Raw genomic sequence first — 25,140 nt, forward strand, 5'->3', positions numbered from 1 at the left:
AAAACTTTAGGGTTATAATCCACATAAAAATACCTTCAAAATAAGGTATCACTCGACCCCCCGTTCCATTTAAAATTTTGGGGGCCCTTTTCACCCCCGCTAGTGCTTTACCCTCAGGGGGGCGAAACTAGCCAAAAAAAGGGTTCCCCCTTGAATCAAAAATTGACGGGTCCAAGGATTTTTTCGCAAATGTTCTGAGGAACCCAAAATAGGCTCTGTTTCGTTTTCAAATGGCCACCCTGTATGTTTATCATACAATTTTTATGTAATTTCTTAGAAAGTAAGTAGACATTATTTTCGAACACTTTCCAATTTTAGAACCTACTTGATAACGCATTTGTGAGTATAATTGTGATATCAGTTGTCATTTCACGCATCATTTTTTCGCCACAACTCAGCGTCCCACAAAAATAAATATGCGGGAAGGTATTGTAAAAAATCGAATCCTTAGACCCTTTTTTTTGGAAGAATCAATAAAGGGAAAGCGTTACTTGGACTTTCTACAGTTTGAACTTATCCCTGCCTTAGTATGTGGAAACCAAGGACACCAGATATATAACCCCATTTGATTTTTTCTTATGGAGCTATTTGAAGTCCAAAGTTTATTTGAATAGTCCAAATAATGTTGATGATTTAAAGCAAGGGATTCGACAAGAAATTAGACTAATCGATCCGCAAGTGATTGAAAAGCATGATTGAACGTTATTTTCCGATTTCAAAAATACATTGAAGTAAATGACCAACAAATTATTCATCAGTGAACATCAGTTGCAATAAATATTGCAAATTTTTTTTTGATTTTTTAACATTGTGTATTTATTAGTCTATTACCTCAAATTTGACAAACCGCTGACATAAAAGGTATTCAGAATATATCTTAGATTTATAAAATGTCATGATATACAGGGTGATCCATTAAAAAAAATTAATGCTGACGCCTTGGCTTCTACTTGAGGTACCCTGTATATGTGCGTTTATTGCAAAAAACGCACAAGTGACAATGCTAATCGACGTGTCCGAAAAATAAAAGAAGAAAAAAATATCTTAATTTCAAATGAATTTTTTTTCCGTTCATCGTTTATCGACAGTATTTAAATGCAAGAAAATGAAAAAATGAATTTAACTATAGTTATACCACCCTTAAAGAAGTAAAATATAAAAAATTTCAATATTTACAAAATTAAAAAAAAATTTAATAGAAAAGAAAAAGTCTTTGTTAATATAGTGTATGACCATCTTTGTTGTTAATTTAAATTAATTAACTCCACATTTTTTTAACATGATCCTAATTAGATTTTCAATGTCCATTCGCTTAAGTTGTGCCACTGCTCTTGCATACAGTTAAGCAATTCTTCTCTTGACTCTATTTCATGATTTATACCACTCTCAACATATCCCAAAACTGTTCGATAGGATTTAAGTTAGGGGGTTGCGCAGGCCATTGCAATACCTAAATATTGTGCTACTTCAAAGAATTTCTCGCGGTTCTTGAAAGATTGGTCGTGCATTGTCGTACATAATTTCAAAATGTTCACCACATATCGAAACTACTGCTAAAACCTTCAAAGTTCCTCCTTGGTACCTGTCAATTTCTTGAATGGCAAAAAACATTGCCAGGTGTTCGCCACACCTTTAGCCTTGAATCAAGACGTGAACCAAACTTCTTTGGTTTACGTCTTCTAAAACTTTCTCACTACACTGGCAAAAAAATTGTACTGAATTAATTTTTCAGTTTGCCAAAAAGGCATTGAAGAATTTAAAATATTTCTTTAATCTTAATAAGAATATACAACATATAACAAACACAATTCATCCCGGGAACAAACTTTTGCGTTTAAAAATAAAACCTTTTTCCCTTGTCTTCTAGATAATTTTTCATGTGTGTAGATGGTTTTGGCGGATTTAGACTTTGGCCGCCCCTCGGCAATTTCGAAATCGCCGTCCTCTTTTTAACAAAAAAAGCGATTTGAATAATTTTTCTTTTAGTGTTAAATCAATAATATTGTTGATTATTTTAAGAAAAAAAATTCGAGTAATCTCTCTCATTTATTCTATTCAATTCAAAGCCAAATCAAGAACCTTTTTTTCCAACATCTACATTTACAGGTTTTTGCGTTTTGATTTTTCAGTTGCAAAAACACGGATAATTTCTTCACAATATATTGACAGAATAAATCTAACTACTGTAAACAGCCCAAGAATATTTAACTTGCCTTTTTCATTACTTTAAACATGTGTCAAGGCAAAACATGAACATCTTTCAGCACTACAGTTTAAAACAATGAATTGAAACAAACATTCTATTTCTTCAAACAAATATATAATACTTTTTCCAAAAGTTGCTTTTCTAACTTACTTTTCCTTAAATTGCCTTGAATTTTGCCGCCTTATGCCACGGCTTATGTTGCATTGAGGGTAAATCGGCCATTGGCTCTTATTGTACTATGAGGTTAGTCAAGACAGAATTTTCTAAAATATTTTGCATAGGCTAAGATTTATGAATCAAAATGGCTATTTTATTACTATTTAAATACGTATAAAAATAAAAAATAGATATTTGATAGCTTCATTTCTTTAAAATATAAACTTAAACTTCACGCCCAGTTAACTTAGAACATTGAAAATGAGTAACAACGACTTTGTTTGAGTTCAACATGTGCTCAGGGGCAAGGTGGGTGTTTTTTGTTATTTACAAACATATTCACCGATTGTCTTTTGTCAAGTTTACACTCAAAAGAAAAAGTTTTCAGCTATATATTAACATATATAATAATGTTAATTTAACTTATTGGTGTTAGGTTTTGGATTAAAAATAAAAATTAGAAATAGATGTTATTTCACAGAGAGAAGAAAGAAAAGATTGAGAAGTTTAAGAAATAAAGTACAACGCATACGACCACGAGCATAACCTTGAAATATAAATTTTAGCATGAGGGAACTTTTTACTTAAATAAATAGTTTAACGATCTTAATAGCTGCTTGTATACCAGTTGTTCTCGATCATTCGAGAATCATCTCCTCCTTAAAAGATTAAAAAAGGATGGAATGAGCAGCGGGCACACCTAGCATTTCTCGGGCACACGTAGAGTTAATATCTAAGGAGCCCTTCAGGATCCCGAAAGTTACAGTGCTGGAAATTTGACAAAGCAAATCACATAAGAAAACACTGTTCAGAAGGCACTAGTCCCACTCCCGCCAATCCGGAAAAACTAAGGAAGGTCGATGCGAAGGGGCGATCGTGGACTTATTCTCAGCGAGCCCCAGTAAATACTGTCTCCTCAGGTCTCCCCGCTGCAACATCAAGCAGGGAGAATCTATGGAAATTCAGATGCCCTATCAAGAAGATTCTGTCTAGAGAACTGTAAGCATTGTCAGTGGGCAGAGGAGAAAGAAGCTCATTTTTCAAGAGCCACCATCGTCGACGATACTTTGCACAAACTTATTGAAACACAAGTTAGAAATCAAATGAACACACTAAGATATCAAGATCTTATAAAATATGATTTAGGTACAGACAATCCTAAACGGGGTAAAGGAAGAAAAGAAGCGTACTAGCAAGCAAATGGGTTGAGGCACTTTACCAATCCAGAAATTCTTTACTGCCTGCGACGCTTTAGTAAAAGAATAGATCTGTCTATAGCTTTAATTCAGGTACAAACCAAGAGCATGCTCTGTATAAAGGCTCTTTCTTTGCTAAATTTATGCTATGTGTTTGTAAGTAAAAAATGTTTTGTCTTCTAGTATTAATGTTAGGCACAACAAAGTGTAGAGCTGCTAGCAATTCCGGGCAGTTATACACAATTTCAAAAAGTAAATCTGCACAAATGGTATTCTGTTGAAGGGAAAGCATATTGAATCTGCTGAGTAACAAGTGCTAATCGTATCCTTGTTCCGGATAAATTCCATCATTTTTAAAAGCGATATGTTTCAGTAATTTACGTTGAACAAATTCAAGTCTAACAATGTGAACAGTATAGTTTGGATACCAGAGTGGAGCCGCATAAATAAATTGCAATTTTATTAGGGAATTAAATAAGATGATTCTACTTGATATACTAGTGAAGTCTGATGTAGCTCTTAGAATAAAACCAAGAGATTTTAAAGATGACTTTATGATATTATCGATATGATTGCAAAAATTAAGCTTCTTGTCAATAGTGACACCCAAATCACGAACATAATCACAGTTAGAAAGAATTGTACCATTTAATGTATAGCCGAAGCTAATTTCATTTTTTACCAAAGAAATGGACATCTTTTTACACTTTTTAATATTGAGAGGAAGCCTATTAATCTTTGAGCAGTTGTAGATTGAATTAATATCATTTTGGAGAAGCAAACAGTCATCCCAATTAGTTGCAATGCGAAATATCTTTAGGTATTGAGCAAACAGAAATAACTATTGCTTAAAATGTAACAGATATGTCATTGATAAAAATGGAAAACAAAAAAGGGGCAAGATTGCTACACTGAGGAGCACCACTATATGCTTTATAAACATATGACCTAAACCCATTATACTCTACAAAACCGATGTCTATCCGCCAGATACGAAGCAACAAATTGTACAAGATTAGAATGAAAACCAAGCTTGAAGAGTTTCTGAGCAAGAAATCCATGGTCCATCTTATCAAAGACTTTGGCGCAGTCCGTGTAAATTACGTCTAGTTGACATTTATTATTTATAGCCTCATATGCAGTCTGAAGAAATGATGTTAGGTTAGTTACTGTAGATCTGGATTGAAAGAAACCATGCTGGATTGGTAATATTAAATCTTTTACTAGGTGAAATAGACGAAATCATATAGGCAAATTTCCAAGACCCTAGAGAAGTTTGATAGTATGGAAATTGGGCGATAGTTTTCCACCACATTTTTTTCTCCCGATTTAAAGATGAGACAAATTTTGGCAAATTTCCAATCTTTAGGAAAGGTGCTTATACAAAGAGATAAGTTAAAGATAGTACAGAGACGCTTCACAAATGTAGAGGCACAATCACGCAACAGATAGGATCGCACACCATCAAAACCAGAAGTTTCTTTATTTTTAAGTTTTTTAAGAACATTTAGCACATTAAATAAACTAGGGGAGGGTAGAGATTGATTACAAACATTACCAACAAAGTCGGCAAATGCATTAACTATGTCACCAGGGTTAGTTAAACTGATATTGTTAAAACTCATTGACCCAGGAATTCTAGACGTTCTTTGCCTTTCCTGTATAAATTTCCAAAAATTTTTTAATATATTTCTCAGTATTGACTATAAATCGATATTTGATTTAATGGTGGACCTTAATGCTTTAAAACATTGTAATCAACAATGGATTTTGTTTTTTTTCATCTATTATGTAGCCTAGATTTTTCCTTTAGTTCTTTTACAATTTGAGAGGTATACCAACTAGGATAATCATATTTGCTATTACCCCTTTTAAACAGAGGGACTGATTGCGCAAAAGCGGTATTTAATTTAGTGTAGAAGCTAGATACAGCGTCATTAACGCCAACTATATCATGCAAGAAGTCCTATTGGATCTCAAAAATAAGCTGATATAACAATGGAAAATTGGTTTTTCTAAAGTTATAACCCACACTCTGAGAGTTAGCTCAAACTTCCTTTCACTCTGGATATCAACTCTTACAAAAATAGAAATAGCAGGATGATAAGAGTCTTCAGGAACTAGTGGAAAACCCCTAGTAACCTGACATATACAATTTGATAGTACTAGGTCAAGGATTCTGTTGCGAGTATTTGAGATAGTGTTATATTGATGCAAGTCAAAAAATGACAAAAAATTATGTAATAACGTTAATTTCCCATCAACACCCTGTGCTGGTACCTGCAAATTAATGTTAATATCACCAACGCTTAGGACCTTACGGTTTTGAACACAATTTAGAGTTGAGATATAGTCAAAAATAGCCTGATACAATTCCGTGGGCGAGTTGAGTGGTACATAACAAACAAATACAAAAATAGCATTAGAGTCCATACCAATTTTGCAGTTGCAGTTGCAAGTTCCTCTCCTTACGATAAACCGAGTAATGGCTGGTGAATAGTTCGTGATCATAAACTCCGTCGTGCAACCATGTCTCAGAAGTAGCAATAATGTCAAACTCTCCTTCCGACACCGATTTATAGAAAACATAGGTTTTTGTGTTAAGACCTCTGACATTCTGGTATAGGATACAAAGATTCCCGCTAGACAAGGTTTCTAGTTTAAATGTTGTCGCTTACTGCATACTATTTTCGGAGTGGCATTGGTGTAGACAATCCTCAAATCAGTCTCACCAGCTTCAAGACGATCCCTCAGTTGCTTCCTAATATTCCTGCGTAATTGCAATTACTGCGGAGTTTTGTCATCTGAGACAAAAAGATGCCCAACAGACAGAGAATCCTTGATCTTTTTAGAATTTTTTAAAATTATGGATGCAATATTAGCAGAACTACAAACGACTTTAATTGATTTACATTTATTGTCCGATTTTTTGCCAAGTCTAAATACATTGAGACTGGCAGAATCAACTACTAAATTAGAAGCACAGCAACTAATAACCTCCATAGCCAAAGTTTTCAGTGGTCTCAGGACAATTAAAAACCATAAAGTTCTTTTTTCTGGTTTTCTCTGTCATTGTATTCACGGAATAGTTCATTAATGCTGTTAGCATTATCACCAGAGGGAGAAGAGCTAGAACTAGAGTTTGTGGAAGATTGTTTGAACATCATGAGTTCCTTTTTTTGAAGGTGAGAAATTGACTTTGTTAAAAGGCTGTTGTTCTGCTTTAGAAGTTCATTTTTTTTCTTCCCTTCATTAAGCAGTTTTTTTAGATATTTAATTTCTACCAGAGGGAGAATCAGTCAATTAACTTAAGCTTGTTGAATTTCTCCTCTTCGAAGATGAGCACCACAAAATGCATGCACGAGATTGGAGTAAGAAGGTACCTAGCTCGGCAACAGTCTTGATTTCCAAGCAATTCCTACAAAATGGACGGGAGCAACTGTCGCAAGGATATCCAAATAATTGGTGCTTGTCCTCTTTAATAATACAGTATTGGTTCTACTTGGCTCATTATCAGGCTAATGAAAAAAATGTCTTCCTAGTACGAGTCACCATATACGAACAATACCCCAATTGGAACACAAAAAGAACACAACAATACCCCAATTAGTAATAAATAGGACCATTAATTTGTTTTTGGTAAAGTAGTATATCCATCGTTGGGAGAGCTTTCCTGTCGATTTATTTTCCTTCGCTAATGGATGTTATTCAAGATTTCATGCAAGATACCAGCGATCGGATAAAGGACTGATATGATGTCAATGCCAAAGACCACAGGTACAATATTTGGCTTGGTTTGGTTTAACATAATTTCCGAAACTTTAAACATCTTGGGATAGGCAAGTTCTAGTAATTAAGGCAAAGTTCTAAAAATCATCAACGATGTCCTTTAGAGAATATAAAAGCTGCCACGGGATAAAACTCGAGTCATTAACTTTAACTGATTCCTTATAATTGAACTAATTGAACCCATGAAGACGTTGAGCTGCGGTAAATCCAACCAGAGCCGGATTTGACATTCGATAAACTCATGAGCCATATTATTCTAATGGCCTAAAGAATCAAGTGCAGCAAGATCTTCTTTACTGGTCCAGCTGAGTATGCTCTGGTACATTGTGTGGATAAGAATTTGCAAATGTCTGAAAAATTCAAAAGCTGTGCCGCTCCAACCCCAGAGTCGGGCAAGCACTCAAGACATATGATAAGGAAACTGGCAGAAATATTTTTTACCTGATTACCGAAGGGGCGTCACATTAGAAGCCAACGTAAAAAAAGGAATTTGAGTCCCTTTGTGTTCTCCAAAGAAGGATTTGCTTGCCGAGAATCTGAGAAGATCATCTGGAGAAACGTCGGCTAGTGAATCTTTCAGAACAATGGTCTGAATAATATATGTATAAGAAGCCTTCCCCGCTAGTAAGCCAGTTCAAGTCAGAATATTGAAGCGACTTTTAAATAAAAATAATAGTAGTAAATATATAAATGTTTAAATGTATCTATGTATAAATATGTATAATGTTTCTAGTAGTGTGAGCCCTATATATGTAAGGCAACATATTTCATGTAACACTACATTTCTATATTTACCTATTCTGCTCTTTTTGATTCCATGACCATAATCTAATCGAATTGAAATCCAACAAAGTATGACACATTATGGTTTGCCGACGTTTTGAGTTTTTTGTCAGATTATTATTTTCCTCGTCATTTACATGATCAGTCAGAATTATTCGTAAAGTATTCTAAAATAAACTTGGGACACCCTGTATATAAATAAGAATTAATCAAATATAAGAAAATTTATTCTTAGATTTCATCAGCTGCCCAGCATACAAATAGAAAATTGTTATTATCCATTATAATTAGCATTAGGGACAACAAACAAAATGCCTTAAATACTTTACCAATGAGTGTTATATAACAGACTTGACCTTTATATACCCTTGAAAATGTTTCTTTTATAGGGCACCCTATCTTATTAAATATTCATATTTTTTTTTATTATTTGATCGATATATTGGGGTGAATATCCTGGTGTATTATTTATATTTAGGGGAATTACTTCTATCAGACTTTATCGAAACATAAATAAAAGAAAATCTATAAACACACCTTAAAACCGCACTAATGTTTAAAATGTGATAATGCGAACATGTATGGGATGTCCTTCTATTTACGTTTAACAATCGCATAAATAAACAAAAGAGACGGTTTTTGTTGTAGTATGCGTTTCTGTTATCAGTTTTGGTTTGAAATCGCAACGCTTAAAGTGTAAATAATTTAAGAAGTTATTTATATTATTTATATTTGCGAATTATTTGAACGTGCAAAATGTTTGTACCTAGAGCTTTATATAATATGTTCTTATATGAATATTGAATATGTATTAGTATTTAAATATATGAACAAGACAAATATTTGACGGACTATTAGGGCGCCCGGTTGCGTATTTATGTACTATACTACAGCACAGAGCACCCTAGAACTCCGCGGTTCTGCACCGCAGTATAATATGTAGTTGAGAAATGCGCTTATTTATCACTACATACTATACTACGCTACAGAGCATTAGAAAGAAAAATGTTTTTCTGTAATTTGTTTGGTGCTGTAAAATTAGTAGTAACACATTTAATTATGTGTAGATATTTATTAATTTAAATAATTACAATTAATATATACAAAATAATTAGTAAATAATTATTAATTATTTTTTCTGGATATTTTGGTATACAAGATAAAGGATGTTTAAATATTTAATGAATATGATGCGACTGGAAAATTTGAAAACAAATACCTAATGTTGTGAAGGTGTGTTGTACAATAAAAATTTTAATAGTGGCTTGTGGGTTTTTAAAGGTACGTAAATACGTACATGTAAAACGTAATTTCTTTAGTCCATTCCTAAATTTGGTTTAATTTTAAAATATAGGTTTCACTTCAGAATGTACAGATTTATATTTTTTATCATTAATCTGCTTGTATGGATAATACGGTGGGGTAAACTTTTCTAAAATAGCGAAAAAATGCTCTTATGTTGGTAAAAATGCTCAACATAGCCACACATTGAACCACAAAATACTAATGGTGCAAAAGTTGATTTATATTATTCTGCAATTCATCTAAATTAAAAACTCCTTCAGTGGTTAAGCTTGACTACGTTAAATATTCTTCTGAAGTTTGCTTTAAATTTTTTTGCAATTTCAGAAAAGTTAGCAAACTGTTTAGAATTAGGTGTACCAAGTAAGGATACAACTATAAGACTTTATTTTATGAGATTAATTTTAATAGAAAATTATTGATATTAAACAAATATTAATTAACAATAAACACAGGTACTCAACGTAAAATAAAAATAAAATATCTCAGTCTACCAAACTTTATGTTAGTATCCTAACTTTATTATCTAATAAGTTGTATTAGTATCTAAATTAGTATTTTATTATAGTTAATTAGCCTAAAATCAACTTTTTAATGAGATTTGGCGTTTTGGCGATTGCAGTCAACAGCTTGATTCAGTGACCTTGGAACTGTACGTCTTATTTGGATGACTTATTTATTTTTTGCTGGTCTTTCAATTCTTTTTGATCCAGATGTCATTCCAGGTCTTTGCAATCTTCTACTTGTGGACGTAGGCTGTACTTTAATTATTTTTCCACGACAAATATTTTTCATTCTACTAAAGAGATTTAGCAGCTCCTATGAGGTTTTTATTTTTTCTAATGTTTTGTTCAGTTTCACCACCATATTTGTTGCTTCAGGAGTCGAGTCTCTTTTAACCATCTGTACGAGATTTAAAAAATTTTGACTTAATTGTTCCACTGCAACTTCTTTTCTCTTAAGTAGATCACCTGGATGTGAAGATGATGAAGGCATATTTGAATCCATATCTTGTTGAAAAAACGTAAGTATGTCATCTTTTTCTTTACTGTTATTTTCATTTGTGATCACTTCTATGTTAGTAAGTATCCATCATATCTTCAAATAACATGTCATCAATATTTTCCTCTAGGGCTATTTTAGTTATGATAGGAATACATATACTATTGAATTTAATCTTTTTGTTATGAATACTAGGTATCATCTCTTTAATTTTTTATATAAAATAGACCTAATAAAATATTGAATGATTTCTTACAGCTTTTGTTTACTGATTAACAGTGGTGTTCGTATAAACTCCTTAAGTTTGGTTATATTGTCTAAAGATAGGTAACAAGTCCAATCTATGGTAGACAATATTAGGTAGATGAGTAAAATAAAAAGAAAATAAATAATAATTTTTATATTCCTATACATTCTGTCTCATTAACACACATAAATATACTTCTAATTCAACCATTTCTAATCCGCAAAGTCTTGAGGTTTTGCTTTCATGTTTTAAGCAAAAGTAATTGCTTTATTTTTATTCATTAGACCCTTTAAATTTCAAATCTAAACTAAATAGATAGCATCTAATTAAAATCTAACAATTTATATGTTCTTATTTAGATACATACTTTGTATTCATATACATTAAAATAAAAAAACCTAGCTTAGAAACAAAGCACTATCGAAATTCTAAAACCCAAAATACAGCACACCTTCATAACATTGTTTTTAAATTTTAAAGTAGCATTGTATTCATTAAATATTTTAACACGCCTCATCTTGCATATAAAAATCACCAACAACAATGAAACAAAAACCAATAATAATCATAATACATTTATTAACTATGTTACTACCAATTTTACAGAACCAAACAAATCACATAATTTTTACACGAAAAACTTTTCTTTCTAATGCTCTGTAGCGTAGTATAGTATCTAGTGATAATAAGCGCATTTCTCAATTACATATTATACTGCGGTGCAGAGCCGCCGAGTTTTATGGTGCTCTGTGCTGTAGTATAGTATGTAAATACGCCGCCCGGTTATTGCGAATATCTTCAGACAGGACTCGCAGAACGCACTGGTGTGTTCACAGTGATGGACATTTTGGAGATTTGTCTTCGGAATTCCTACTTTCAAGTCAAAGATAGGTTTTACGACCAGGACGAAGAATTTCCAATGGCCTCGTCGTTATCTCCAGTAGCGGCCAACATACAGTGTGTCCCAAATTGGGTGAACATGTATGGGTATCTTGGAAACTATAAGAGATAGAAAATTGGTTAAATGGGGAAAGTTGTAGGGCATTTAGTTACCAATTTAGTACCGCTTTCAGAACGATTTTATCTTTTTCCGATTTTTAAATATTTGGAAAAAATCAAAAAGTTGCAATTTTGAAAAAGGGCTGTATTTTTTTTATTTCAACGTATTTTTAAAATCTGTAAAAACACTATTAGGATAAATTTTTAAGGACAACGCATAAGTACTTGAATTCAGTTTTTATTTTCGACGTTTCCGTTCATGAACCTTGTCATGAACCTTATGGAAGTTTTGAAATACCAACGCCAGAAAATTATCAAAGGGACAATGAAGCTCGCGATGAAAACCTTTTAATCGCCATCTTAATGTGAACCCGAAAACATCGACCCGAAAAGCTGCAACTGATATGAATATACTAAGAACTACCATTTAAAGAATCCTTAAAAAAAATATCGTCCATATAAGCTACTACTATTGTTCAAGGTTTAAGGGATACATACCACCCAAGACGATTACATCATCAAACTGGTTTGTAAGGCAATGTCAAAAAATTAGCAGAAAAATTATTTGGACCGACGAGACATTTTGTAGCAATTGCGGAGTATTCAACAGGCATAATCGTCATTTTTGGACTACTGAGAATCCTCATGAAGTGGCTGAACGTACGCATTGGCTACAAGTAAGATTTGGATTTAATGTATGGTGTGGTATGTACGGTAAGTTAATTAGCCACTCCACAAAATTATTTTCAAGTAAAATGCAATAATTGTTTTTAGATAATCACCTTATTGGGCCCTTTATTTATAACCAAACGCCGACAGGTCAAAGATATTTAAATCTTTTAGAAGAGCAGATAATATTACCTACCGTGAGAGCTACAATACCTGAAGAACAAATAAAGTCGAAATTATACCCATTTGTAGTTGTCATCCAGGTGAGAAAAAACGTATGGCGTAGATATTTTTGCCAATCAATATTAGGTTAGAAACTTTACCATCGCCTTCAGAAATTAATAGTCTGCTATGTATTTTTATACGTTCAGAAATTAACAAATGATTTATTTTAGCAGCATATTATTATATTTTTATATTCGTGTATATATTTTCATTTCCAAAAAATTTAAAAAAATCTTGTAGTATTTATTGTATTATTAACAAACTTAACAATTAACAAATATTATTATAATTAATCATAAATAATGGGACATAAACAACAAGTCCGAAACGGAATTGCACTTCAAATTGAGAAAGTGATAGAGCGAGCCGCAGATGCAACAAAATTGAGCACAACAACGATCGCAAATATAAAGAAGAATGGGATAAAATCAGATCAGGATTACGCTGCTCATATATTTTCCAAGCAAAAGACCGCAAAAACCAAATCTACAAAATATTTGAAAAGTAGAATTCGGCACAAGCAGTAGACGTAACAAAACCGAGCTTACAAAAATTGTGAATAATGGTATAAAATTATTTTAACTCACTGGGAAGAATTTAAATACTGACAATTTAATTTACTAGTTCATGAAAAAAAATGCTGCTTGAAGGAATATGTTAACACATTAACATTAAAATGAAAATGCCATTCCAAAAAATAAAACATACAAACTCAAAAAAAAACACGCCATATTGCATTACCAAGTTAATGAAATTGCAACGATATGATTGAATACTTAAACGACGATCATAAAATAAAATTTGCTAGAACAAAAAAAGATTAATCTCGTCGGTATTGTCAGAGTCAGAACTGAAATCAGAGATATTGTCTTCGTCGTCTTCGTCAGTCGTAATCACAAGTGGCAGAATGTCATATGCATCACACACTTGTATTGCCTCCCAAGCCTTTTCAATGACCTTTTCTGTATGAAAAACATATTTTTGCCAATGATCTATAGAAATTTCGTTTATTATCCTTTCCCATGTAGTCAGCACTTCTGAAGGTGACTCCTTAAAATTGGAAATATATTGATCATATTTTCGTTTACATTCCGACCATACCATTTCAATTGCATTAAACTGGCAATGATATGGTGGCAGTCGCAAAATTTTGTGTCCTTAAGGTTTAACATATTCATTAAGGAAGTACTTTTTTTTACTAGGTTAGTTTCTGCGTGCAATACTCCATATTTTATCTTTCATGGCTTTTTTTGAAAAGCCAATATTCTTTTTCTTCAACCATTCGGTCAGTCTCTGCTTTGTCCAAGATTTTCTTGGGATTTGTTTTAATAAACTAGAATGGTAAATTGCATTGTCCATTATTATAAATGACTTTGGGGGAAGATTTTGAACCAGCTGAGTTTTAAACCAGTTTTCGAAGTTTTTCCTGTTCATATTGTCATGATAATCTCCCGTATTTAATCCACTCTTGAATATTAAATTTGCACCCTTGATGAAGCCATCTTTGGTTCCGGCGTGGACCACGATATAACGATGACCTTAAAAATAAAAGATAATTCAATTCTCTTCTTTTAGAAATCATTCTTCCAGAACGTAAATTTAATATAATTAATAAGTAATGTTCCATGCACATACTAGTAGTGTATGGAGTTAAATTCCCTCATATTGTCTTAGAGAGAAATTATATGAAACTATGAAGCAGATGAAATTATGAAGTTAGAGGGCCCTTACAAGGGCAATAGTTTTTATTCAAAAAAAATCTAAAAAGATAACCAGATAATTTTTACCTTCATTGTTTTTCCTTGAATCTGTGTGCTTGGTGTCATCTTGCCTATTACATATTCTGGCGTACATAGAATAAATTGTGTCCCGAATTCTATGTTTCAAATATGTTTTAATTTTGGTTTTTGCTGTCTGTTGCTTGGAAGATATACGGGCTGCGTAATCCTGATCTGATTTTATCCCATTCTTCTTTAAATTTGCGATCGTTGTTGTGCTCAATTTTGTTGCATCTGCGGCTCGCTGTATCACATTCTCAATTTGAAGTGCAATTCCGTTTCGGACTTGTTCCTTTTCCAGTTGAAAAAAAGCCAATATATTTAAAATCATCAGCTGCGATTGTTTATTATACCTATTATATCTTTTTTTAGGCATTATCTAACACTTTTCGAAATAACTTTCAAGAACAAGTTGACAAACCAATATTTTTGATTGACAGTCACGGATATTTCACATAACCTAGTATATAAAAGATGAATAATCATCAGACACCAATTTTTTTTAAAAGTTTGTTGTCGCCGCTGTTTGGAATATGCTAAACAAAGATAAACAAAAATGACATATTTTTTTTAATGGGTATAATTTCGACTATACGGAGTGATGCGTGGTTTCAACAGGACGGGTGTTCCCGCACATAATACTCGGGACGTTCAAAACTTGTTAACGCAAGCATTTAACAATAAACTTCTCGCGAACCGCGGTGCAGTAAATTGGCCGGCTAGGTCTCCAGATATTACACCCCTGGATTTTTATCTTTGGGGAGATGATAAAAATGAAGTTTAAGAGTTTGATCTTCCTTCGACTCTCGAACAACTAGAGGACAAGGTTCGGAATGTCTTAAATAATATAAATAGAAACACCCTGCGCAAGGTAACTAGAAGTGTTTTAAAGAAATGTGAAAAAAGTTTTAACAAAAATGGCCGTCATTTTGAAAAGTTTATTTTTAATATTATTGTTACAAGTAGTTAATTGTTTTATTTAGAAATTACGTAAAAGTATAAGTTTGCAAGTTAGTAAGTTAATAATCATTTTAAAGGGAAAAAAAAAGATCTTTTTAATTTAGCAAAAAAACAAAATGGCCGCCATAAGAAAAAAAAAGTTGAGGATGGAATCTCAGAACTGAAACGTCGAAAACAAAAACTGAATTCAGGTATGCGTTATCCTTAAAAAGTTGTCCTAATAATGTTTTTACAGATTTTAAAAATATATACATTAAAATAAAAAAAATACAGCCCTTTTTCAAAAATGCAACTTTTTTATTTTTTTCCAAATATTTCAAAATGGGAAAAAGATAGAATCGTTCTAAAGCGGCACTAAATTGGTAACTAAATGCCCTACAACTTTCCTCATTTAACCAATTTTCTATCACTTATAGTTTCCAAGATACCCATACATGTACAACCCATTTGGGCCACACTGTATACATGGTTCCAGGAGTACACTATTAGGACAACTCAATCTAAACTGAAGGTTATCTGAGTTATCAATGCCCTTCCTAGATGTTCTTGTAAAGAACAACAATGGACAGCTTGTTCTTAATCCACAAAATACCTTGGCCATACATAAAGATTTTGTGCAAAGAGCAAAATTAGAAAAAATGAACATTCCTGAAAGCAACTTACATCACGCCAAACCAAGGAATCTTCACTTTTTGACGTCTGGGCGTTATGGTTAATAAGCACATAAAACAACATATTTTACTTGTATGTGACTTTAACATTATTCTATTAAATACTAGGGTCAATGATGTAGTTAATTACATGAATGCTTTAGCTTTAAGTAACTTTACTGTTTCAAACAATATTATTGAGGAGCAGGCTACCCATGTAACAGAAAGTATAAAAACAATTATTGACCATGTTTTTTTAGGTAGAGGAATTATTAGCTGTAGCCCAATTAAAATTGAAGATTATTGTCTTTCGGATCAAAAGTTAATGACATTTACCATAAAACTTCAAATACAAAAATTCAAACCTAAATTCTATCATGAAATAAAAATATTAAACCCTAAAAAAATTCAACAAACATTTAAAGGATAAACTTTGATTCATTTGAAGATCTAATTCATTGAATACTTACATGTAAGAAAAATAATGAATTAATTGAAATGATAAAAAAAAGAGTTAATTTATATAAAAAAGTTAAGTACGCACACAATGAAACAATGATAAATCAATTTAAAACAATTAATAACAAAATCAAAACATTAAAACACAAACAGTGGTAAAAAATTGGTCATAAAACAAAAAACAATGGAATTTTATAAATAAATTTAAGCTAAATGTAGATAATTTAATTATAGAAACAAAAGAGGACATTGTAAAAAGTTTAAAGAGGCATTTTTTAACAGTAGGAAAAAATATAGTAGAGCACTTAAATAAAGATATACATCGTCTGACTCACACTCTTAGGTTTGATCAAATTTTCTGTAATAACACTATACACATAGAGTGAATCCGTAAAGTAGGGCGGATAAATTCAATAAAAATGAAATGAACCATTTCTGAAAAAAATGCCCGAACCCATCGATTTTAATATTGGGTTTACAGTTTTCCTACGTAGAAATTATATATACAGGGTGCCTCAAAAAAAAAAGATTAGGTTATCCTATCTTATTTTAGCGGGAAAATCTGACAACAGCACAGCACGCATGGTTTAGAAGAAATGTAGGTTATTTTTGCTCATTAATAAGAAATTGCTTAGCGTATTTTAGGAATCTCTTATAAGTAAATTCCTTCACTTCATCTGATAAATCATTCCACAATTTAATCCCTATGTATGTAAAAGATTTCTGAAAAGCTGCAGTGCGGTGTTGAAGTACCCTGTATTTTTTAACAAATTTTAATCTTGTATGATGCTGGTGTAAAAATGAATTAAATAACGCTACAAAGAATGAGGGTTGTCCAGTTTTTAAGATTCTATGTAAAAAAGTATACAAATTAAGTTTTCTACGGTAACTCATATTAAGGATATTTTTATTATTTAAATGAGGTGTAATTATTAATTAATAAATTATTATTATTATTATATTATTATATTTTATTTTGGATAGTAGCCATTTTTTGAAATAATTAAGTTTTTTCAATCTTATATAAGCAATTTTTAATTTATTATGAATATGTGTTTGAAATGTTAGCGAATCATCAAAAAGTATACCTACATTTTTCACCTCTGAAACTGAGGCCAAAGGCATATTATCTATTTGTGGAACAAATAATTGCCTAATTATTTCAATCTGATATTTAGCATTAAAAAATAGCATACAGGATTTAGAGGAGTTTAGTTCTAAACGATCATCGGAGATTTTTTTTTAATTATTCAAGTCTTTGTTAAATTTGTCAATATTTTCATTTACGCAATCTAAAGAAACTGAAGTGTATATTTGAGAATCATCAGTATATTGTTGAATTTTCGAATTCTCAATAGAATTGCTCATATCTGTAACATATATGGATAAGGTCCAACCAGATCCTGATTGACACGATGGTATAAAATTTGACGTATTTAGGAAGTCGTACAATTGTTTATTAATAATATGTTTTTCAAGAACTTTAGAAACTACCGAAAGAATACTGATCGATCTTAGATCCTTTAGTTCTTTAGGATTCGTATTTTTAGCAGCGGTTTTACGATTGCTTTTCTCCATGAAAATGGAAAATAACTTTCTGAAAATACGGGAATTTATTATATTTAATAAGGGTGGAATGCAGTATGGCAAGCAAAGTTTAATATCCCTTTAACTGATATATCATCATCGACAATTGCCCCAGTGGATATACCATTCAGAATCTTTAACAGGGAATTCTCTTCTATAAGCGTAAAATTTAGCTTGATATTAACATTGGGATGGACATTTGAACGGTAGAAAAAGATTTTATCATCTGACGCAGAGTTAGGAGCTTGAAAAAAGTTGCAAATCTGTTCTGGATCACATAATTCATTGAGAAGTTCAACTGTCTTATTGTATGATATATTTAATTTTTTAGCATTGTCCATAAATGTTTTCCTTTTTTTGAATAAAATTAGTTAAAATTAAGTAGTTTTCTCCCGTGCAATAGCATGTTTTGTAAAATTTATGTAAAAACTGTCTATAGTATTTTAAGTTACCCAAGGTTTAGTTTTTTATATATTTCTTGTGTGCCTTATCCCTTAAGCGAATTAAAAGTTTTATGTTATATCAGTTATCCAAGGTATAAATTAAAAAAAAAAAATAAAAATTTTAACAAGCACCTTGTAATACAAAAATGCACAAAATATCACTCAATCTTTAATAAGTATCAACGTCAATCTTTAACAAATATCTTAGGCTAAATTCTAGTACAAATTTCGTGAGTTTAGGTTGCATCCGTAGTTCTCTCCGGACAACTCCGAAAAAAAAAATAGAAAAAATTAACTTAACCTTATTTACCTGGCAACACCGCAAGTAAATTTTGAAAATGTCATATCAAAGTAAAGCTGTCTTTATGCCCAATTATTATGTCAAATAATACACAAAAAAAATACAGATTTTTTGATAATTTTTTTGTAACTCTTCTTTCTTTTTAAAAAACTTTTTAATTCTTTTTAATTTTTAGATTGTTGGCAATCCTACAAGTTTGCTATATAACTTGTTGCTTGACCTCGTATAGTTTAGGTGCATTCTTTGCCGAACGCCCTGTTGATGCACCCTATATAAATATATATATCATAAAAACCTTGAACAATGGACCTTTATGGAACATTTCACTTACATGCTTAGTATATATGTACATGTAGGTCAGACATAATACAAAGTACACAATGTAGAGCTTTCAAAAGTTTCATTCGAATATGTTTATTATATTTGAATATGATTATTTTTTTGCAAATACGACTTTTGATGACTCCCTCCTTTCCCGGCGTAAGATTTTATATAATTCCTCATTCCCCCTTAAGCCCTCTAGTTAATTTATAGGGCCGTTAAGACGTTACAAAGTTATTTTATTATACAATACACATCTATGAATGAAACTTCTCTGTTTCATATTTATGGTGGCCTTCGGTTTATGACTTGCTGGTTGTCTACGGCCAATTTTAGACAATATTTTTAAACTCCTATTTTCTCACAATACTATAAAGTTAAATAAGGTCCATTAAATGGCATAAATTTTTTTTAGTTTTTTGATTAGGAAAATGTCTAGATGTTTTTCAAACCTTAATTCTTTATCTAAAATAAGCCCCAAATTTTTGCATTCTGTTTTCAAGGAAGAATCTCATCGCCAATCTTTAAAACAACTCTTTCAGTCAGATCTTTTACATCAATACTTGGGTTCACGTGGAGAGAAGAGTCTTTAGAAATTTTGTATAGTGTGTAGATCTTCAGTTATAAAAAGACAACTATGAGCTAGTAGGGAGGCTGAAAATTGAGAATTGTAATATATACAAGAAAAAGAATTGGTCCTAGACCCCTGAGGACCCCTGAGGGACACCTGAATTAACGTCAAGATTATGATTTATTACCATTCAAAACCACTATTTGCTGGTGATTCATAAGATAATTCTCAATTAATCTGATTGAACGAAAACTAAGATAATCCAAAACTAGTAATAACGTATTATGACCTATGCTATCAAGTGCATTGACATAATCGAGGAAAATCGGAATAGTACAATTACCTTTATCAATAGAGCTAAAAGTGTTATCCGTTACATTAAGAAGAGCCGTAGCACAACTGAGACTTTTTCGAAAACCTGATTGCGTGGTGTCAATCAACTTTTTAGACTCCACATAGTCTACAATTTGGCCATTTTGATTCTTCATGGCTCGTTTAATAACCCTAGAGAATATTGTAAGAATAACAATTAATGAAAGACGATAAAAGCTTTTTATTTATAGCACCTGAGCATATCAAATTATCACAAAGAAGTAATTCATTTATTTTATTCATTTATTATTTATGTAGATACTGGTACACATTCATAGCAAATTACAATTTACTTACAACTTAATTTTTGCCTAATGCTAAACCTATTTTTTACCTAATACCTAACAATATTTTGCCAACTTGATCTGTATTTGTTGGCGATTAAACTTTAATTTTAATGTTTTTTTTGAATGGCTATTATAGGCATAAGCTTAACAAAGAAAAAACAAAACAAAAAAAAACTCAATAATAACTTATTCTCATTCAAACCTTAAGTATACAGTATATGCATTCTAAAACTCAAACACTAAAATATATTATAAATCACGAAGTTAATAAGTATAGGTACCTGAACTGTCAATTTAATGAAAAGTAAATGACCACTACTAGGGGCCGCCATTTTTGCGTGATTGTGTCCTTTCGATGTTGGTCACTCTGACAAATTTTAGTCGTGCCAATTGTAGTGAAACAAAACAATTAAAGTTTTTGAGAGGTTATCTTTACAAAAATACAAAATAGAAAGTTACATATAGGTAAGAATTTAGGATAGTTGCGTTAGATCTGTGATTTTTCTTGTACTTCAAGAATTTCGTTAATATTTGTGAAAGAAAGTAATACTCACGTAAAATGAGGCAAAGTTTCAATCAACTTGGAATAGATGCATGCACTTTAAAATATTTGTTTTATTATTTTGATAATCTTGAATCTTATAAATCTAAACTTAAACTTGAATCTTATAAATCCTAATACCATAAAAATGATGATCTTCATTTAAATTTTTGCTTGTATTTAATTAACAAATTCAGTTATAAATACTTTTATTTTCTTTCTATTTTTACTATTACGAGTTTTACTTTCATCCATGTACAGCGTGTTTTCACATTAATAGGTACAACCATCTATAAAAATCAAAATATAGATGATTTTATGAGGGTTTGTAATTAATAACCCTTGCTGTTTGTAATTAATAACCCATGGCTGGTGCGTCGCCGAGCGGAACATAGGAAAACCCGTGTAAATTTTAAGGGGGTCAATTATTGGCTTCCCTGTACATTTTATAGAAAAAATGTAAGATAACTTTTTGAAGAGATCAATCTGGCAAACTCTTGTGCAAAGTTTAAATCAATAAATCAGTGACAGTCGATATTTGAAAACAAGTATGAATTATTCAACCGACGAAAAAATAGATATAAATATTTAATATAACTTCATCGTTATATTAAATAAAAGTTTAGATAAAAAAGTAATGTTAACGAGTCTTACTTTGAATGTATGGTTGTGAGATTGATAAAACGAAAAAAAAACATTTCTTGTATTCGGCTGTACATCAGATTTGATAAAGCCTTATAACAAATTGTTTGCTGGTGGCTGGTTAATTGAATAATTCAAGATTCGCTTATTAAAATTTGTTGAAACTTTGCACAAGGGTTTGCCAGATTGGTCTCTTCAAAAAGTTATTTTACATTTTTTCTGTAAAATGTACAGGGAAGCCAATAATTGACCCCTTTAAAATGTACATGGGATTTCCTATGTTCCGCTCGGCGACGCACCACCCGGTATAGTAAAAATATATTATTCAAAATCAACACAGACCACGAACTTAATAAATATAAAGTCCAGTTCAGAGATCTATTAGAATCTTTGATGTGTCGCAGATGCCGCACTAAATAGTCCATGCGTCTATGTCGTATTTATTGTCGCATGATATACATGTTTAAATGTCAAAATTTTATCTAATTTATCTATGAAATCATTTTGAATATACGTAAAACCCCATATTGTACACTATTTTTTATTTTTCTTTCGAAAATGTCTATTTTAAAAAAGAAAATAATATCACAAGAAAATAATATCAAAAAATTGACCGCGGACTAAAATCCAAGCATTTTACAAATCATTTTAAACACTTGCAGCACTCCCAGACTGTCACCTCTTTTTAGCTAGTCTATTAAACAAAGATAAAACACCTGCGATCTGGCGATTCCATCTTTAAGTTGTGCAAGTGATTGTGTATCTCTCACTGTGTGTGTACCTCTGTCCCACTGATTTTGAGGATTACGGGACCGTACCCAGATAAATTTTTGGGCCGTTTTTTTATTACTTTCGTCGTGTTTTTAAAGAGATCTTTAAGGATGGGTCTATCGCCTTTAAAATAGTTGATATAAAATTCAGGATGCAAAGTGTGTTTTTTTTTATAAGTAAAACTTGTGTCTTTTACACACATGATTTTTAATGTAAAAGTTTATTTAAAAAATATACTTCCACTTTTCTACTACAAAACTATAAAATTACTTTTTATCCAAAGATGTTGGTACTAAATATAGAGATGGGGGTTTTCATGAGTATATTATTATAATAATATATACAATAATATGTATTAATTAAAAAAAAAAAATAAATGACATTGAATGTGGCAGCCAAAATTCCCCTTAATAATAACCACCAAATAAAAATAAATCTCAATACTCAAAAAAAAGGAAATTATAAAATTTGAAGATAAACCAAAACATTTTACCCTTTTGTGTCAAAAAGTAAATCTTTAATGCCTTAATCCACAGAATAAATGGGCCTAAATAATTCATACTTCACTGATGGCGCTAAAAACTAAACTTATTAAATTAAAATTTTTGGTTAAACTGATTTTACGTACTTAAATCTTATAATTAAATTAAATATAATCTTGCTATCAACTATCCTGAATTTCTAACTTAATAAAACTATACCCAAAAATCCCGAATAATAAAGTTTTAAATACAAATAAATTTTAAGGCCGGACCTGTGCAACTTTTCACGCTTGAGTGGCTGTGATTGAGGTCAGACGTCTAACAAAATAGTACGTGGGCGCATGTAGTCAAATTTTACGAATCAAATGTATAAATTCTTAAAAAAATGCTTAAAACATTTTATTTATTTAATGGAATGATTAAACATCGCTTAGAATATTACTTTATGACTCTTTCCACATAAAATTTTGCGATTTAAACATGCATGTCATGTGACAATACAAGCAATACCGGCACACGGACTATTCGCGGCACATCAAAGATTCTAATAGATTTCTGAACTGAACTATACCTGGACTGCTAATGCATATGGCCACGATACCCAAAAATGACCACTGCCTGGGGGTCGCCATTTTTATAGTGGTTGTCTCCTTTTGATGTTGGTCACTCTGAACATTTTTAGTGATCCAAAAAAAAATATATTAAATAACGGTAATGAAGTTGACGACGCTGAGGTTTGACGTGTAAAATAGCGGATTGCCTAGTTTTTGGCGATTTATAAACGACGCTTGGGTATATCGTCTGGAACAGGCGATGTATTTTCCTCCTTATTTAATACGTGAATAATGTATCACCATCTTTATTTAAAGGTATTTGGTTCACTGTTTCTCATGGTTCACTGGTTGGTCATTTTTGGGTATCGTGGCCATATACATTAGCAGTCCAGCTATACTTATTTATTAAGTTCGTGGTATAAATGCATCTGCATGCATGAATCTAACATGCCTTTTTGCAGAAACATGCTTTACAGATGTCAAGGAAAGATTTACAATTTGTACAAAATATATGTGTTATATGAATAATAATTTACTCTGATACCTTTTTGTTCTAAACATAATTATTTTTATTATATATTTTTCAGCAACGTCTAAACTATTTAAAACGTTCTTGCAGGCATTACCTTAAACAATTATCCCATGATTGATAAGAGACATATTCAAAATGTTTGGTCCATTTTAAACCTTCATCTATATAGATACCCAAATATTTTATATACTTCACTCTATCCACATTCCCACAATTACAAACACCCATATCAGGTCCAGAATGTGCTATGTGGATTTTTAATTTCTGAAAGTCAGCTAATGTTTTCCCACTCAAGGCAAAAGTAATAAATGTTGTCTTGTCAATATTTAATAAGAAAAAACTATTATCTAAACAGCATTTTATTTTTGAAATAGCTATCTCTGCCTTTTTAATAGTTGCTCCCATGTTTCCCTTACAACCAAAATCACCTCATCCAAACCAAAAGTATGCAATCAATATAAACATTAAAAAGAAAGGGACCAATTGTTTTGGATATGTTGCACTGAAACTCCTCTATTAACGAATTGTGGTTTTTTCAGCCTCAAGATGAAAAATGACGTCATACAAAATTGCGTTGCTGCTTTACCTCACGAGGGCGATAATGGCTACGCCCGCCATCGATTACGAAAAGAAATCGCTGAAGTTTGAGGAGTACATCGTCGAGCATGACATATCGGAGGTGGAGGCGAAAAAATCCGCCTTGGCGGGAGATTTGAGGGCCAGTAAGTAAAGAACAACTCAATAACAAATTTCGTAAACCAATTTAGCACATAATAGGTTTTTTTCTATTATCTAATTTATTTATGACGGAACCAATCAGGTGTGGAATCGGATTTTTTACTGAAAAATATAGTGCGCGCACGGACCGATGACTTTGGCCTTCGCTTAATTTTTATTTATTTATTTATCGGTTATAAAGGTTGCCCGTGTATTGGAAATTGTTGTTGTGAAATCGAGCATTTTTTGCCCGACGTCAACATTTGATTTACACTGATATTTTTTTTGCTCTTACAAACGAGTTAATAAACGCGTTTATAAGAGCAACGATCAATGAAGATGAATTTGATATTAGTACAACGTACCGGTATTCTTAAGCTTAGTAATTGAAGTTGACACTGAAAGGATTTCAAAAAAATTATTTAGATGATATAAAAAAACCCTTTTTTATTGTTATTTGTTTATCGTTATCTGAAATTTTCAAATTTACATTTCCTTGAAAATGAATTTACAAACCATTACTTTCAAATACTTTCTTTCTTCAATTCAAAAAATGCAAATTTTGTGACTTTTTTAATATTCAAATCTTTCGAAATTT

General features: G+C 31.5%; 1 protein-coding gene across 1 annotated transcript in view; it reads left to right on the forward strand.

Moving 5' to 3' along the window:
- LOC126750469 (uncharacterized) overlaps positions 1-25,140 on the forward strand; it is a 41,929-nt gene that overhangs the window by 4,630 nt on the left and 12,159 nt on the right. Inside the window, exon 2 of the mRNA XM_050460099.1 lies at positions 24,365-24,547. Within this exon, the coding sequence (XP_050316056.1) occupies positions 24,379-24,547 (169 nt within the window). The 5' untranslated portion in view covers positions 24,365-24,378. The remainder of the gene's footprint in view (positions 1-24,364; positions 24,548-25,140) is intronic.

Source organism: Anthonomus grandis, chromosome 2 (assembly GCF_022605725.1).
Source record: "Anthonomus grandis grandis chromosome 2, icAntGran1.3, whole genome shotgun sequence".
NCBI classification, from domain to species: Eukaryota; Metazoa; Arthropoda; class Insecta; order Coleoptera; family Curculionidae; genus Anthonomus; species Anthonomus grandis.